This window comes from Odontesthes bonariensis, chromosome 10 (assembly GCF_027942865.1).
Source record: "Odontesthes bonariensis isolate fOdoBon6 chromosome 10, fOdoBon6.hap1, whole genome shotgun sequence".
Classification (NCBI taxonomy): Eukaryota; Metazoa; Chordata; class Actinopteri; order Atheriniformes; family Atherinopsidae; genus Odontesthes; species Odontesthes bonariensis.
In genome coordinates this window covers 3,604,731-3,621,466 of record NC_134515.1, presented here as the reverse complement: position 1 = coordinate 3,621,466, position 16,736 = coordinate 3,604,731, and the positions used below count along the sequence as shown (strand labels likewise).

The 16,736-nt window shown below is 41.0% G+C and overlaps 1 protein-coding gene across 1 annotated transcript; it reads left to right on the top strand.

Annotated features, from left to right (window-relative positions):
- The first annotated feature begins 1,070 nt into the window (after positions 1 to 1,070).
- On the top strand, positions 1,071 to 16,736 carry LOC142390491 (L-rhamnose-binding lectin SML-like). Its single transcript, XM_075475958.1, has 10 exons — positions 1,071 to 1,128; positions 5,892 to 5,948; positions 7,895 to 7,927; positions 8,324 to 8,428; positions 9,429 to 9,564; positions 14,083 to 14,192; positions 14,273 to 14,317; positions 14,417 to 14,549; positions 14,636 to 14,739; positions 16,388 to 16,736. The coding sequence occupies exons 1-10, from the start codon at positions 1,098 to 1,100 to the stop codon at positions 16,399 to 16,401; spliced, it is 768 nt and encodes a 255-aa protein (XP_075332073.1). The 5' UTR covers positions 1,071 to 1,097; the 3' UTR covers positions 16,402 to 16,736.

Sequence of the window (16,736 nt, the reverse complement as noted above, 5' to 3'; positions counted from 1 at the left end):
CGGTGACACAGAGTTAACAGCACTCGTAATTGCTTCCCATTTCTTGGCTTTAGCAGGTCCCGTAATTCCACTGCTGACTCTGCTAAAAAGGACAGATTTTCCCTTTTGGATCTCTGAAAGCAGAACTTCAGTCTCAGAGCCCCTAAAGTTGTTCTTTTTGTGCCTTGATGCCGTTTTCATGACTTCCTGGCACAGGAGAGAGGAAGCACAGCCTTATATGGTATCATTTTGGGCGTGGAGTATGCAAATTTACTATCCTCGTGCACATGCACTTAAATACGCACGGGTGGCATTCATCATTTACGCAGGTCGTTTACACACTTTTTCCGAAGTTAAGAGCGTTTGTTGAATCTGACGTGGCGTGTTCGTACGAGACTTTCGTACGAAAAAAGTGAGAGAAATTTAGAATAAAAATACGAAAATGTTCTTGCATGAGGCCCATTGAGTCCACCATGAACTCTTCTGGATACCAAAGTATTCTAGAGTCAGGTGATATGATACCAGCCTGTAACCATAACTAACCTAAACCCTGTATTTTTTTTGCCTGACCTTTAACAGATTGGGTCAGATGGGTCTCAGACTCTGTTCTCTGAACACGACAGTTCAGAGTAACGCCACCGTCCAACCGCCTTCCCTCATGAACCTTTTTCAACATATCGTTTTGTAGTTCCTGGTCATTCTTTGGGAACTTGTGGAGACGTATAAGAGAGGAAACTGAACCATGGAATATGTTCGCTTTATTAAATTAATTTATTCTAAATAACAGCTGCAGTTGTTAAAAATGTCCAATTAAAAAAGTGCTGTTGATCAATTGTCCCTCTTTCGAAACATGCAGAAATATCTTCCTTTTTTTGCACATTTGTTCAGGTGATGTTTTTGTTGTGTAACTGATGTTCACTTCATGGCATTTTGGTTTTCTTGGACCAGTTACAGCATTTTTGTTTTCTGATTTAATCTATGCAACACGTCAGTAAAAGATTATTTCCCCATACTTTGTATTCGTGTGTCGTAAGATGGCTCTAACCCCAGCAGAATAAATAGCCGGAGTCTTTTTCATCCCCTTCATTTCAGCACCTCCGACCACATCTCCTGACACCATGTTCTGCACCAGACTGAGCATCTCACTGCGTAAGTACACAGCTGACTGTAGATGTTTGATTTATTGATAAAACATAGAAGGAGACAGAGGAAATTATTATTTCTATACGTTCTTTAATGGGTCTTACACCATCATCTACCTGACATGTGTTTACACTTTAAGAGATTTGACTTATTTTAAATCACTTGATTCATTTTTCTTTTTTTCTGCGATGGAAAAAAGTTTTAACGTCACATCATTGAAAAAAATCTCAGCCATGAAAGCTAAAAGGTATTCAGAAACTTATTCATTTACACAGAGGATTCTTCTATGTGAAAGGTCTGTTGATACATTGTGTGAATGAATGAATGAATGAATGAATGAATGAATGAATGAATGAATGAATAAATGAATGAATGAATAAAAGTTTAGTCGGGGATGAAATGCTTATACTTGTGTTTATGAGGCATATTTAATTATTTCACAGCTTTAACCCTCTGGAGTCTGAGGCCTTTCAGAGACAGTTTGCAACACCTTGACATTTTCAAGTATTTAAACTAACTGTAAACATCTATGCAAAAGTGACACATATGGTTGTATTCTGAAAAGCCTAACAAAAGATAATATAAGAGTAAAGTGAATGTAATACAAACAAGTTTTATTTAAATTGAGGGGAAACACAACTGTACAAATAACAAGTTTTAGAGGTCTTCAAACAGTGCAAGAAAACACACTATAAATATATCCAACTAAGACTTTTGAAGGTTGAACCTTGTAAAGAAAAGTGTTGGCTGCATAAAAGTAAAAAGTGCAGTCAGAAATGTTTTGTTGTTTTCACACAAACTGTAAAAAAGTCATTGTAACTCAAGGCAGTGTCTCTGTTAGTTGAATCCTAATTAGATGGGTGTGTAACACCCCTGATTGCCCCCACCCCCCTGTCACTCTCCATGTGATAATTGTCTGTTTATGCTGGCTGAATGGGGCGTGTTCTCACCTGTGAATAGCCACTCAATCACCTGGTACTTAACATGTGAATAGCGGTAGGTGTGGCCTAGGAGGCTGCTGCAGTCAGAGAGTACAGAAAATCCAAAGATTTCTTTTCACTCTCTTTAAAAAGGGCCAACTATAAAATTTATTTTAATATATATATATTTGAAAAGTATAAGTTTCAAGGTTTGTAATGGTGTCACTTATATGTTTGAATGACAAAAACTCACAAAGTTACAGATTTGTTTTTTGAAAAGTGTCAAAAATCCCGCCGGCGGGTTCTTAGACTCCAGAGTGATAAGCCTGGTGACGGGGTTGTGATGAGGACCAAGAAGTGGAACCATCAGAAGTGGTCAGAACCTTTCCAAGTGCTGCTCACTACCCAGGCTGCAGGGAAGGTTGCTGTGATAACCACCTGGTGCCGTGCCAGCGTTTGCAGGAAGGTCCTGAGTTAACAGACGACTCCTCCCCTGCGGCGCACCTGAAGAGGAATTTTTGGAATGAGCCTCACAGATTAAAGTTTTCTTCCTGATGAGGCTTTGATGCTGTTTACTTCCTTGAGTACAGATCGTCTTACTGGAAAACAAGTGGCTGTGTTCACGTCCACTCAATGTTTTAAATACTTCCTGGAGCACATATCCAGATAAAAACATGGGTTAGGTTCAACAGAAATAATTAATAATTAGTTTTACATGCGCTCATTACTCAGATATTCATCAATATCACAAAAACATAACAGGTTTAAAAATAAAAGAGGATTTTTTTTTTTTTAGATGGATCATTACTCATATCTGATTGTGTTTAAGCTCTGTTTTTAAGTTAAATACTCAGATCTGAACACTGAGGTCATTCAGAAACTACAGTAACTTTCTGGTTGTTAGTTTTCATATTTTTTTTACTCTTAATTCTAATACAGAGCAGAACTTACATAAGGCCTTTTGTTTTTTTATGTCAGGGTAACCCAGGTCAAGCAGATACGATCATAACTTGACAGGCAGGAAGAAACTGGTTGAATGTCATCCAACTTTTAAAGGAAGTTAGAAAGCATTCAATCAGTTTCTTCCTGCCTGTCCAGTTCCAGCTGTCAATCTTCCCAGGAGTGGACGTCCCAGCAAGTTAACCCCAAGGTCAGAAACCCAAGAGCTGCATCTCATACTCTGCAGGCCTCAGTTAGCATGTTAAAGGTTAAAGGTCACCCCAAGGTCAGAAACCCAAGAGCTACATCTCAGACTCTGCAGGCCTCAGTTAGCATGTTAAAGGTTAAAGGTCATGACAGCACAGTAAGAAACAGACTGAACCGGTTTGGCTTGTGTGGAAGGGCTGCAGGAGAAAGCCTCTTCTCTTTAAAAAGAACATGGCAGCACAGCTTAGGTTTGCAAAGCTGCATCTGAACAAACCACAAGACTTCTGGAACAATGTCCTTTGGACAGACCAGACCAAAGTGGAGATGTTTGCTCATAATGCACAGCAGCACGTTTGGAGGAAACCAAACACAGCATATCAGCACAAACACCTCACACCAGCTGTCAAGCACGGTGGTGGAGGGCTGATGATCTGGGCTGGTTCTGCAGCCACAGGACCAGGGCACCTTGCAGTCATTGGGCCTCATGCAACAACCGTTCGTACGCACAGATTTGTTCTTAAATCGTGTGTACGAGTGGTTTAAGAGAATTTGCGCATTCACCAATCTTTTTGTATTTTACGTTTTCTTTCAGGTACGAACAGAATTACGAGTGATCCAGACCTGTCGTAGGAGTTTCGTAAAATAGTCCGCTGTTATTCCAATCAAGTTTGCTTGACTAATGGATTGTATATTTAATTACTTTGAAGCAAACATAAATAAATATACATTATACCCCATAATTATGCTGACATTATTCTGTTTGACTTAAATTATGCACTAATTAAAGGTTAATTGACTCTGTATATAACAAGGTCAATGGGAAGTGTAACCAGCTGACTTGCTACTTTTGGATGCATTAGCATGTCAGGCTCTTGGAAGAGAGCGTGTGTTCCGAGAACGTGTAGATATCATTGCGGAGACAGACGAATGGCTGACATCATGATTTAGATCGCCAAGGACTGTGCTGCTACAAATATGCAGCTTGGTAGAGCCACAAGTCCAGAGAGAAACACGCCGATCAAACCCAATTCCACCACACGTCCAGGTCCTCACCACCCTTGGATTTTTGGCCACTGGAACCTTTCAGAGGGAGATTGGAGACAGATCGGGGGTGTCCCAGTCCTCTGTAAGTTGTGCGCTCCGCTTGTTCATCAAAACTCTCATCTCAGTTTATCACCCATGGTACATCAGATTCCCATACACCGCTGTCCAACAAGTACAAATTAAGAGGGACTTTCATGCCGTGGCTGGACTGCCAAACATAATCGGGGCAATACACTGCACACATATACGCATCAAAGCACCCGTGCCTTTGTGGAGCACACTGAGCTGAAGGCCAGGTGGGTGTGTATCCATACAGCGGGGGGCAAACTGCTCTATAGCCCAGAGAAGTCATCCCAGATTTGCACAATATTGCCATGAACGAGGGTCTCCTACTACCTGAACCAGCCCAGGCAGACCAGAAGGTGTGGTGCCAGAAGACCCCCCTCATGGACCACCCATCAAAGTGCCATCATGATGAGGCAACAACTGATTGCACGGCTTTAGTTGCAATCATCGAGCGCCTGGCCATGGCGAGACGTTTTTGTTTTTTTTAAGCCATTTTCATATTAAACCATTTCTTTTTTATTTCGGTGACACAGAGTTAACAGCACTCGTAATTGCTTCCCATTTCTTGGCTTTAGCAGGTCCCGTAATTCCACTGCTGACTCTGCTAAAAAGGACAGATTTTCCCTTTTGGATCTCTGAAAGCAGAACTTCAGTCTCAGAGCCCCTAAAGTTGTTCTTTTTGTGCCTTGATGCCGTTTTCATGACTTCCTGGCACAGGAGAGAGGAAGCACAGCCTTATATGGTATCATTTTGGGCGTGGAGTATGCAAATTTACTATCCTCGTGCACATGCACTTAAATACGCACGGGTGGCATTCATCATTTACGCAGGTCGTTTACACACTTTTTCCGAAGTTAAGAGCGTTTGTTGAATCTGACGTGGCGTGTTCGTACGAGACTTTCGTACGAAAAAAGTGAGAGAAATTTAGAATAAAAATACGAAAATGTTCTTGCATGAGGCCCATTGAGTCCACCATGAACTCTTCTGGATACCAAAGTATTCTAGAGTCAGGTGATATGATACCAGCCTGTAACCATAACTAACCTAAACCCTGTATTTTTTTTGCCTGACCTTTAACAGATTGGGTCAGATGGGTCTCAGACTCTGTTCTCTGAACACGACAGTTCAGAGTAACGCCACCGTCCAACCGCCTTCCCTCATGAACCTTTTTCAACATATCGTTTTGTAGTTCCTGGTCATTCTTTGGGAACTTGTGGAGACGTATAAGAGAGGAAACTGAACCATGGAATATGTTCGCTTTATTAAATTAATTTATTCTAAATAACAGCTGCAGTTGTTAAAAATGTCCAATTAAAAAAGTGCTGTTGATCAATTGTCCCTCTTTCGAAACATGCAGAAATATCTTCCTTTTTTTGCACATTTGTTCAGGTGATGTTTTTGTTGTGTAACTGATGTTCACTTCATGGCATTTTGGTTTTCTTGGACCAGTTACAGCATTTTTGTTTTCTGATTTAATCTATGCAACACGTCAGTAAAAGATTATTTCCCCATACTTTGTATTCGTGTGTCGTAAGATGGCTCTAACCCCAGCAGAATAAATAGCCGGAGTCTTTTTCATCCCCTTCATTTCAGCACCTCCGACCACATCTCCTGACACCATGTTCTGCACCAGACTGAGCATCTCACTGCGTAAGTACACAGCTGACTGTAGATGTTTGATTTATTGATAAAACATAGAAGGAGACAGAGGAAATTATTATTTCTATACGTTCTTTAATGGGTCTTACACCATCATCTACCTGACATGTGTTTACACTTTAAGAGATTTGACTTATTTTAAATCACTTGATTCATTTTTCTTTTTTTCTGCGATGGAAAAAAGTTTTAACGTCACATCATTGAAAAAAATCTCAGCCATGAAAGCTAAAAGGTATTCAGAAACTTATTCATTTACACAGAGGATTCTTCTATGTGAAAGGTCTGTTGATACATTGTGTGAATGAATGAATGAATGAATGAATGAATGAATGAATGAATGAATGAATAAATGAATGAATGAATAAAAGTTTAGTCGGGGATGAAATGCTTATACTTGTGTTTATGAGGCATATTTAATTATTTCACAGCTTTAACCCTCTGGAGTCTGAGGCCTTTCAGAGACAGTTTGCAACACCTTGACATTTTCAAGTATTTAAACTAACTGTAAACATCTATGCAAAAGTGACACATATGGTTGTATTCTGAAAAGCCTAACAAAAGATAATATAAGAGTAAAGTGAATGTAATACAAACAAGTTTTATTTAAATTGAGGGGAAACACAACTGTACAAATAACAAGTTTTAGAGGTCTTCAAACAGTGCAAGAAAACACACTATAAATATATCCAGCCAAGACTTTTGAAGGTTGAACCTTGTAAAGAAAAGTGTTGGCTGCATAAAAGTAAAAAGTGCAGTCAGAAATGTTTTGTTGTTTCCACACAAACTGTAAAAAAGTCATTGTAACTCAAGGCAGTGTCTCTGTTAGTTGAATACTAATTAGATGGGTGTGTAACACCCCTGATTGCCCCCACCCCCCTGTCACTCTCCATGTGATAATTGTCTGTTTATGCTGGCTGAATGGGGCGTGTTCTCACCTGTGAATAGCCACTCAATCACCTGGTACTTTACATGTGAATAGCGATAGGTGTGGCCTAGGAGGCTGCTGCAGTCAGAGAGTACAGAAAATCCAAAGATTTCTTTTCACTCTCTTTAAAAAGGGCCAGCTATATAATTTATTTTAATATATATATATATTTGAAAAGTATAAGTTTCAAGGTTTTTAATGGTGTCACTTATATGTTTGAATGACAAAAACTCACAAAGTTACAGATGTGTTTTTGGAGAAGTGTCAAAGATCCAGCCAACAGGTTCTTAGACTCCAGAGTGTTAAAAGAGACAAAAACAACCTGAATCTGCCATGAGCCAAATGATCATTTTTAACCTGTGAGCATGAAAGTATTTTCTGTTTCTTCAGGTTTTGCCTGTGAAGTTAAAGAGAAAGAACCGAGGTGGGGATAGTGATGGGACCTCTGTCTCTTCTTTTCACTTGTGATTATATAATTCAATTTGATTTTATCTATAGAGCGCCAACTCACAGCAAATGTCATCTCAATCCTTCAAAGATACAGTCTACGATGAAATCCAGTAATCATACCGAGCCTTATGATTTTTAAAGATATGAAGATTTTACATGATGTTTGATGGTGAAGGTGCAAACATGATGCAAATTCCTGTTTCAGTACAAACTCTGAGCACAGTGAAACTGACCCTTGTGCATAAAAATCCTGGATGTTCTGATCATCCATCCACCTGTTTCCCTCTCACCCTCCTTATGAAAGCTGTAGTTCATGCTACTGAAATGTCTCCAGGTTTTGACTCTGTGATCTGAGCCGTTCCTGCATTCCTTCGTCTCTGCCCTCAGACTTTACTGTTTCACTGCAGCCTGATGGTGTGATCACCATGATCATCATCATTCATGGGGAAGTGGAATTAATTTGTCTGACTCGACATGGAAAAGCCCAATGCTAAAGCAGCTTTAAACAGAAGTAACAGGACAAGTGAATCAACTAACACTGAGGTTTCTTTTCTCTTTTCAGTGCTGGCAGCATCATCTTTGCTGACGTGTTCAGGTCAATACACATTTCATTCTGTACTGTAAAACCAAGCCATTGTGAGGCACAGGAGGGAATCCAAACTTTTTACACTTAATCAAGCTTTGTTTTGACTCTATAAGTGATTTTAATGCATGCCATATTATTCAGAGTAGTATAGTTTACAATGAAATGCTGAGGGAGGCGACTCTTAACCCAGAAAGTGGAGATCTGACCTTTTGATCTGTTATCTTGTCAGCAGTCTTTGTTGATGCAGCTCCCTCCACCATTTAATGAAATAAATATTTCTACATGTATTTATTTATATCAACCTGAAAAGAAAGTGTAGGTGAGAGAGCTGCTTCAGCACCATAACCAACATATTTTCTCTTTTATGGAGTAACTATTCACCAAACATTTTGCTTTTCATTCCAGGTTTTGCCGGAGCCGAAGAGCCGTTTCCCTTCGCTGGGACCGCCATAACCACAGAGAGAGTGATCACCTGCGATGACAGTCACAATGTCCAGCGCATGAGCTGCGGTACGACTGAGCAGCTCCAGCACAGACTCAAAAGTTTGCTGGAAAACAAGTCAAAGTGAACAAGTCGATTCTATTCTTACTTCTCATCTTATCTTAGATAGACTGATAGATAGATTCTTACTCCTTATTTAGCTCACTTCCTGTTTTATTTTGTAGTATTTACTCCCTCAGTATATTAACTCCTTGGTTTCAGTTATTCCCTGTCGGATCATTGTTTCATGTCCATGTCTCAGGCCTTGTTTTTCTACTGTTTTTACTGTGGTTTTGGATCATCAGGAGCTCCTCTGGCCGACCTCCCGGATGACCTCCTGGTTGTCCATCAGAACATAAGAAACCCCGAAACATAGGAAAATGCAAAACACAAAATACATGAATCATAGATATATAAATAGACTGATGGTGCTTGGTGCTTTATACAGGCCAAAAAGTTTAATATTTCTGCATCTTTCAGGAAAAAACTGTAAAGTGTTTATTAATCCAGCTGAATTCCCAGTAAAGCTGCTCTGATTCACATATTTTTCTGTTTCTTTTCTCAAAACTGGGACTAAAATCAGCCCATTAGGACTACGTGTCAGCTCACTTAAAGCATTTCCAGACTGTCGCTCTGCTCTAATAAAATCCTGATTTTATAACCACAGAATCAGCATTAAAGCAGCTTAAAGACAGCGTCTGTGCAGAGAACTCAGCTGAACTCACATGGACCAGGAGCTGCCTCTGTCTGTCTGAAAGAAACTGAGGCTGATGTAAAACCAGGAAGCTTAGATGTTGGATTTCTTGATAAAACATAAATGAAACATAGACAGTTATTATTTCTATAAGTTATTTAAGGGGTCTTACACCATTATCTACTTGACATACATTTTCACTTCAAGAGATTTGAATTATTTTAATTTATTTAATTAATTTTCTTTTTTATGTGATGGAAAAATGAAGTTTTATTGGGATCAAATAAAGATGATTGGGATTATTAAATCTTCTTCCTGTGTTTTCTGTGAAACAGAGGATGGCGTGATCATCGTGCAGTCAGCTCTGTATGGACGTTTGGACACAGAGACCTGCAGTGAGGGCAGACCTTCAGAGCAGCTCACCAACACAAAGTGCTCTCAGAAAGGCACTGTGGGTGTCCTGAAAAAAAGGTACAGTTGCCATGACGACGCAGAATCAATCCACCAGATGAGTCGCACACTCATTGAAAATGTTTGAATTTGACAAGCAGCAGAGGTTTAACTTGACTAAAAGGAGCTAACGGAGTTGGAAATGAATCAAAGTTAAAGCGATAAATAAACAGCTGAAGCAGCCAAGTGATGGATGACATGTGGTGGGATGAAAAATTCTGAGACAAATTGAGCAACCGCTCATTTTTGGTGGGACAACATTCCTAATGATGTTGAAATTAAACAGTAACAGGCCCACCAGAGATCAATCTGTAATCAATTCACTTCCCTGGAACGAACATGACTATGAGGTGAATACACGACTCAGTGAAGGATAGGGGCACGGACCTATTCTCTAGGGCTAGAACTGACCAGAACAATTCTCAGAGGAAAGAGAGCGTAAATAAAAGTGGTAGACCAGAGGGAAGTAAGCTCCAGGTTTGTCCTTGTGGCTGGCAGAAAGAAACATCAGTTAGAGGCCTTAAAATGCATCAGGGAAGAAAGAGATGTGTGGTAAAGGAAGGGCAGTGTGGCCGAATCGATCAGTACTTTTTAAGAAGTCAGTCGAGTAAGTCGGATGAAGTCCAGCGGCAGGTAGAAAACCACAGTCCGAAGGATATCAATAACACAGCTACGGAGGGGGAGGAGGAGGTTCTAAGAAGGGATGCAGCTGATACTGAGGTGAACAGGCCGGTTAGAGAGAGAAATATGGAGCAGAAAGCTAGAGTTAAGTGGCCTAGGGCAAATAGTAACAAAGAATGGGAGGCAGTCAATAAAGATTTGTCAATAATATTGGGTAGGTTGGGAGGAAATGCAAGCGATAGGCTAGAGAAGATGGGAGATATAATTTATTCCTATGGTGTAGAGAGATTTGGGTGCAAGATGAAAATAGGGTTGAAACAGTACATTTAGGTAAGTCTAGACGGCAAAAAGAGATGGAGAAATTGGTTAAAGAAAGAAGAAATTTAAGAAAGCAGTGGAAAAAAGCTATAGAAGAAGAGAAAGAGGGAATTAATGTTTTGCAGGAAGAATCGAGAGGCAGGCTAGCAATACTCAGAAGGGCGGAAAATATTAGGAAAAAGAGAAAGAAGAAAGAATATGTAAGGACGGCATTTTATAGGGACCCGTTCAAGTTTGTTAAAGGATTGTTTAACCAGGAAAAGGGAGGGCAGCGTAAGGCAACAAAGTCAGAGGTGGAAGAGTATCTAAGAAATACATGTTCAGATCTTGAGCAGCGTAGAGTAGTAGGCCTTCCACCTGACATGCCACCATTAGGAGAGATAGCTCATAAGATGGACGTTAGACCACCTAGGTGGAAGGAGGTTGAGGAGGTAGTCAGGCGTGCAAAGGCTTTGTCGGCCCCAGGGCCAAATGGAGTCCCCTACCGGGTTTATAAAAGTGCACCTGATATCCTAAAGTTTTTGTTGAGGCAATTAAGAATAGTTTGGGAGAAACAGGTTATTCCTAGAGCATGGCATAGGGCAGTAGGTGTTCTTATTCCAAAGGAGAAAGAGTCCTCGGACCTGAGTCAGTTCCGGATGATCTCTCTCCTAAATGTAGAGTGGAAGATTTTCTTTAGTTTGGTTGCACAGAGATTAGCTAGTTATTTAAAAAAGAATAGCTTAATAGATACTACTGTGCAGAAGGCAGGAATACCAGGTTTCGCAGGGTGTTTAGAGCACACTAGCATGATTTGGCATCAGATTCAAGATTGAGAAAAAAGACTTGCCTGTTATATTTCTGGATATAGCAAATGCATTTGGTTCAGTGCCACATAGCCTTATTTGGAAAGCATTTGAGTATTTTAGAGTGCCTGTAATAGTTGTTAACTTAGTAAGAGCATATTTTCAGGATATTAGACTGCCTAAGTATAGCAGGTTTCACAACAGGTTGGCAGAGGCTAGAAATAGGCATTATGGCAGGGTGTACAATTTCTCCATTAGCATTTACAATGGCCATGGAGATAGTTATTAGAGCTTCCAAGTGGGTTGTAGGTGGAGAGAGACGTCAGGATGGCATGCGCCTTACACCAATTAGAGCATACATGGATGATATGACGTCAGTGACTACAACAGTGCCATGTATGAAGAGAATACTGGAGAGACTTAATAAAAATCTAAAGTGGGCTGGTATGAAAATCAAACCTACTACATCTAGACGTATCTCAATAAGTGGAGGGAAATTAAGTTATAGAAAGTTTGTAATAGATGAAGAAAGCGTTCCAATAATTAGGGAAAAGGCAGTAAAGAGTTTAGGCAGGTGGTACCAGGCAGACATGAATGATGGAAAGCAGTCAGTGCAGTTTCGTGAAGATGTTGCTGAGGGACTGGATAGAATAGATAAATCAGAGCTTCCAGGAGAGTTGAAGCTGTGGTGTCTGCAGTTTGGATTGTTTCCTAGGTTGATGTGGCCACTTTCTGTGTATGAGATTCCATTATCTGTTGTAGAAAAAATGGAAAGATTAGTTAGCTTTTATATTAGGAAGTGGCTAGGTGTTCCTAGATGCTTAAGTACTATGGCACTGTATGGGAAAGGCATACTCCAGCTCCCAGTATCTAGTCTAGTAGAGGAGTTTAAATGTACTAAAGTTAGGACAGAGCTCCTGTTAGCTGGGAGTAAAGATGTGGTAGTTAGTAAGGTGGTTCCAAACCCAACCAAGGGGAGATAGTGTAATCCAAGAATGGCAGCTCAGGAGGCAGAAGCAACTCTTAGACATGCAGAGATAGTGGGTAATGTGCAAATAGGCCGGGGAGGCTTGGGGCCTGGCCCAGGTAAACCGGTGTGGAGTAGAGCAGGTCCCAAGGAGAAGAGAAAGCTAGGAAATGTTAAGGGGTGCAAAGGCAGTGGCTCAGGCTAAGCAGGGACGGTGGTTGAGTTGGGAACGTGTAGGGAAGAAAAAGCTTAGTTGGAAAGAGCTGTGGAGTATGGAGGAAAGGAGTATTAGATTTTTGATAGGGGCAACATATGATGTATTGCCAACTCCCCAGAACCTAAAACTCTGGGTAAATGGAGACTCGTTATGTTCATTATGTTCAGGTACTGCAACTCTAAGGCATATTTTGTCAGGTTGTAAGGTTAGTCTGTCACAAGGCCGGTATCCATGGCGACATGACCAAGTATTAAGAAGCTTAGCTGCAGGTATTGAAGATAAACAAAGGCAGGTAAACTCAGGAAGGTCTAAGGTGAAGAGAGTTGCAATTCAGTTTGTTCAAGAGGGGGAGAAAGTTAATAAGACGACAAGGAGACACGGCAGCTTGGAGGATGCTTGTGATTGGGAGATGCAGGTAGATTTAGGAAATACGCTTGTTGTTCCCCAGGAAATAGCCTCTACAAACCTAAGGCCTGATATAGTCCTGTGGTCTTGGAGTAGGATGAGAGTCTATTTCATAGAGCTGACTGTTCCTTGGGAGGAATTAGTAGAGGAAGCATATGAAAGGAAAAAGCTTAGATATGTGGAGTTGGGGGCAGAAGCAGAGCAAAATCTGTTGTCTCATTGTTGAGGGAGCTGGGTGTAAGTGGACAGAGTGTGAGGAAAATAGTGAAGGAAGTGTCAGATGAAGCAGTAAAATCCAGTCAGTGGATTTGGATTAGAAGAAGCAATAGCAGCTGGGGCCCAGCAGGGGAAGCACTTAGGGTAAACAGACTTTTGAAAAAGCAAAGAAGAAGTTCAAGATATTTAAGTGGAGGGTTTGGCCCATGTGATCCTTTTGAAACCAGGCGGCCATTTTGGGTGAATTGGCTTTGAGTGAGTTGTATGGATTTTGCTGGCATTTTTAGTGATTATAGGACTGTTTAGGTGAGTTTGTCGGCTGAATCTGCTGGTGTGTCTTGTCCTGCCTCCACCTCTGGCATCCTCTATATTTTCATTACCCCCTACCCGAACCAGGGTTTGCCTCCCTGCTGTGACTGTTGTGCAGTTGGTGAGAGGCTGGGGTAGCTTGTGGCTGTAAAAGATGGTTGTTGGGGCGGTCGGTGGCGTAGTGGGTTAAGCAGCCGCCCCATGTACAGAGGTTATAGTCCTCGCTGCAGCTGGCCCCGGTTCGAGTCCCGCACCAAGCGGCCCTTTGCTGCATGTCTCCCCCCTCTCTCTGCCCCTTGCATTCCTGTCTTTCTCCAACTGTCCTATCATTAAAGGCATAAAAGCCCAGAAAAAAAAGAAAGAAAAAAAAAAAGATGGTGGTTGTGGTGTGAGGAGCAGTGATGGCTGGCATTAGGGGAGTGACTCTGGAACGCCAGTGATCACTCTCTAGCCTCCTAGAGGTGTCGTGGGCCCAACTAGACTAAACACTGATGAAAGGAGGTTCCCACCTGATGACGCCAATGACATGTTGGTCAGCACTGATCTATATTATAGGGAGTATTGGGAATTATTTACTGAGTCCTGGTCCTTTCTATTTATTTATTTATTTATTTTTCTTTAGCACAAGTTTCTTGTGTTTACCTTGAATCCCTCTATTCAAACCTGGAAACAAGCTCTTTTCCTTCCTTTTGCTCCTGCAGATGTGACGGTAAGAAAGTGTGTGAAATCAATGCACACGTCGTTCGTACCTCTGATCCCTGCCATGGCATCTACAAGTACCTGGACACCACCTACGGCTGCTTCCCTGCAGGTCTGTGGCATCAAACTGAACTCATAACAGCTGAACAGAGATGATTTCTGTTTCTCATGTGATTTCTGTTGCTCCAACAGTCCGAAGTGTAGCATGTGAATTTTCTCTGGCAAACCTTCAGTGTGGTGAGATTCTTGTATTTGCATTGGATTGATGCCATAAATATACATGTTTGTGTTTTCCTTGCTTTCACCAGCTGGGTATCTAACTTCTCTGTTGGTCAGGTGAGGGGCAGGTTATATCTGTCCTCGGGGCCGATTATGGACGCAGTGACAGAAACACGTGCATTTTTGGGCGTCCTACCGATCAGGTCCAAAATATCCTCTGCTCAAGGCCTGCGAGTGAAGTTGCTGCCAGGTACAGAATGTTACTTTACTCCAATCCTCCATCTAATGGCACCCATGTTCCCTCAGTCCATGTTAAAGCTCCTGTTTCATCCACAGCTGCAATGGGAAAAGCAGCTGTTCTGTCAAAGCAAGCAACTCAATGTTTGGAGACCCCTGTGTTGGTACATACAAGTACCTGGAGGTGACCTACATATGCATATGTAAGTACTTTAAAGGCCTTTTATGGACTATTCGTCCTCAGTGTCAATAATCAAAAAATCAAAAAACAAAACAATAATAAACTAAATCAAATCCAACAGCCACTGAGACAGCTAGGGAGTGAATTTACGCAGGATAAATGAGTCCATTGTCCAGGCAAAAAAAAAATTGTTTCTTTAGGTTTATTCTTCAAACCAAGCAAACGAACAAAGAACTTTGCCTTTGTCGCCTCTCTTGCCCTGGTAAAAAACCATTCGCCCTCCCAGGTGCCTGCTCACCTGTGACTGCCACCCCTAATCTAATAAAACTCTTTCATGGACTATTTACTGAAACCAGGTAGTGTTAAACAGAGCCATGAGGTCACATTTATTTTCTATATTAACCAGAAACGAAAGACTATTCAAGTGAACCTTTATTGGTCAAAAACAGTTTCCAATCATGAGAATCAACTTTCTCTGGAAGCTGGTATTTCAGATTGACCCCGACTCACGTTGGTGTTTGGAAGTGACTCTGCTGTAAAGATATAAAAGCTGCTGACAACACAGAGAGCTCTGCTGATTTCTGGGATCCGTTAGTGGCTGAACTTCCACACAAACACATGTTGATCTGCACAGTGTGATTAAACAAGCTGCTAAGTTTACACTGGTGGTAATGCTTATACCACCAGGTGGCAGCAATGTACTGAAGCTGCTTTAAAATGTGTGTGGGGCTGTAACATGAGATGCTGCTGGGGTAGAAGTTGGAGAAGCTTCAAAAAGAATGAGAGCGACGCTAACTGCTCCACAACCTGAACCAAAGGCTCGGACACCAACACAGCTGAGGATCAGCTGCAACAATCACAGCTGAATATGAGCTCTAGCTTGACTTTTGTAGTTCCACCGCATAACTTTGTGAGCTACACAGCTTGACATGCTAACATTTACAGTTCATGTCTGAGCAAATATAAGAAATCTGACTGAACTGCAAACCTAGTTATGGTTCTAAGCTGTCATGGAAAGATTTGATGAAATGTGAAGCCCACTAACATCTGGTGTTGTTGAGTATTACAGGAAAATGATCAGAATTCAGTCCCGCATCAAGTGACTCTGCAGTGTTCGGGGGTATTTATGGGCTCTGGCTCTGATCAGCATTACTTCTAACCCAACACCTGGATGCTTACGCCAGTTTTCAATGAGAATGCTGCTCATGGAGCAGCAAGAGTGGGCGTAGTTCACTTTTTCTGCACAGAAAAGACGTGTTTAGTGACCACAGCGTCCCACATGGAGGGTTTGAACTGGACAGCAATGACTTAGCGACGAAACGAAACGTGATTGGTCAGTTTTACTGGCTCAGTTGTGATGGAGATATTCATCATGTGACTCAACTCAGTGAACACCATGAAGTGAGATGACAGGTTGTCATGATCCGTGTTTTTCTGTGTTGGTTTAATAGTTCCTTTCTTATGTTTTGTATTCTAGTCCATTTCTGTCAGTTATTTATTTCATTTTATGTCATTTTATTTAATTCCTCAGCATGTTTCCTAAAAAGCTGCAGAAGACATGATTATTTCCATCAAACCACATTCACAGTGTGTTAACAAAAGGTTTTTCTGCCACATTTTGGTGCTGATTTCTTCTGACTGAAATTCAGTTTTTACCTGGTCTTTTGCAGCTCCTGCCATTTGAGGACATCAGCGAAAAGAAGATGACATCATCAAATTCATGCTTTAAATTCGATCTATATTGAATCAATAATCAACCAATCGAATCATGAAGAAATCCAAATACACCATTTAGAATAAAGTTCACTTTGTAGCTGTTGGGAGACGAGGCCGGTGACGTTTGGACCACAGTGTTAATACACATGTGATTAGATAGTATTGATTTTCTTTAATACGACTCTAATTGTAACACTGATTCAATATCCTTTGTGATTTTTATCAACTCGTCTTTTTCTTTTGTTCTATTATTCTGCGTCAGTTTTCCTTGAGCTCGATGAATAAACTTTCCTTTCATTTACA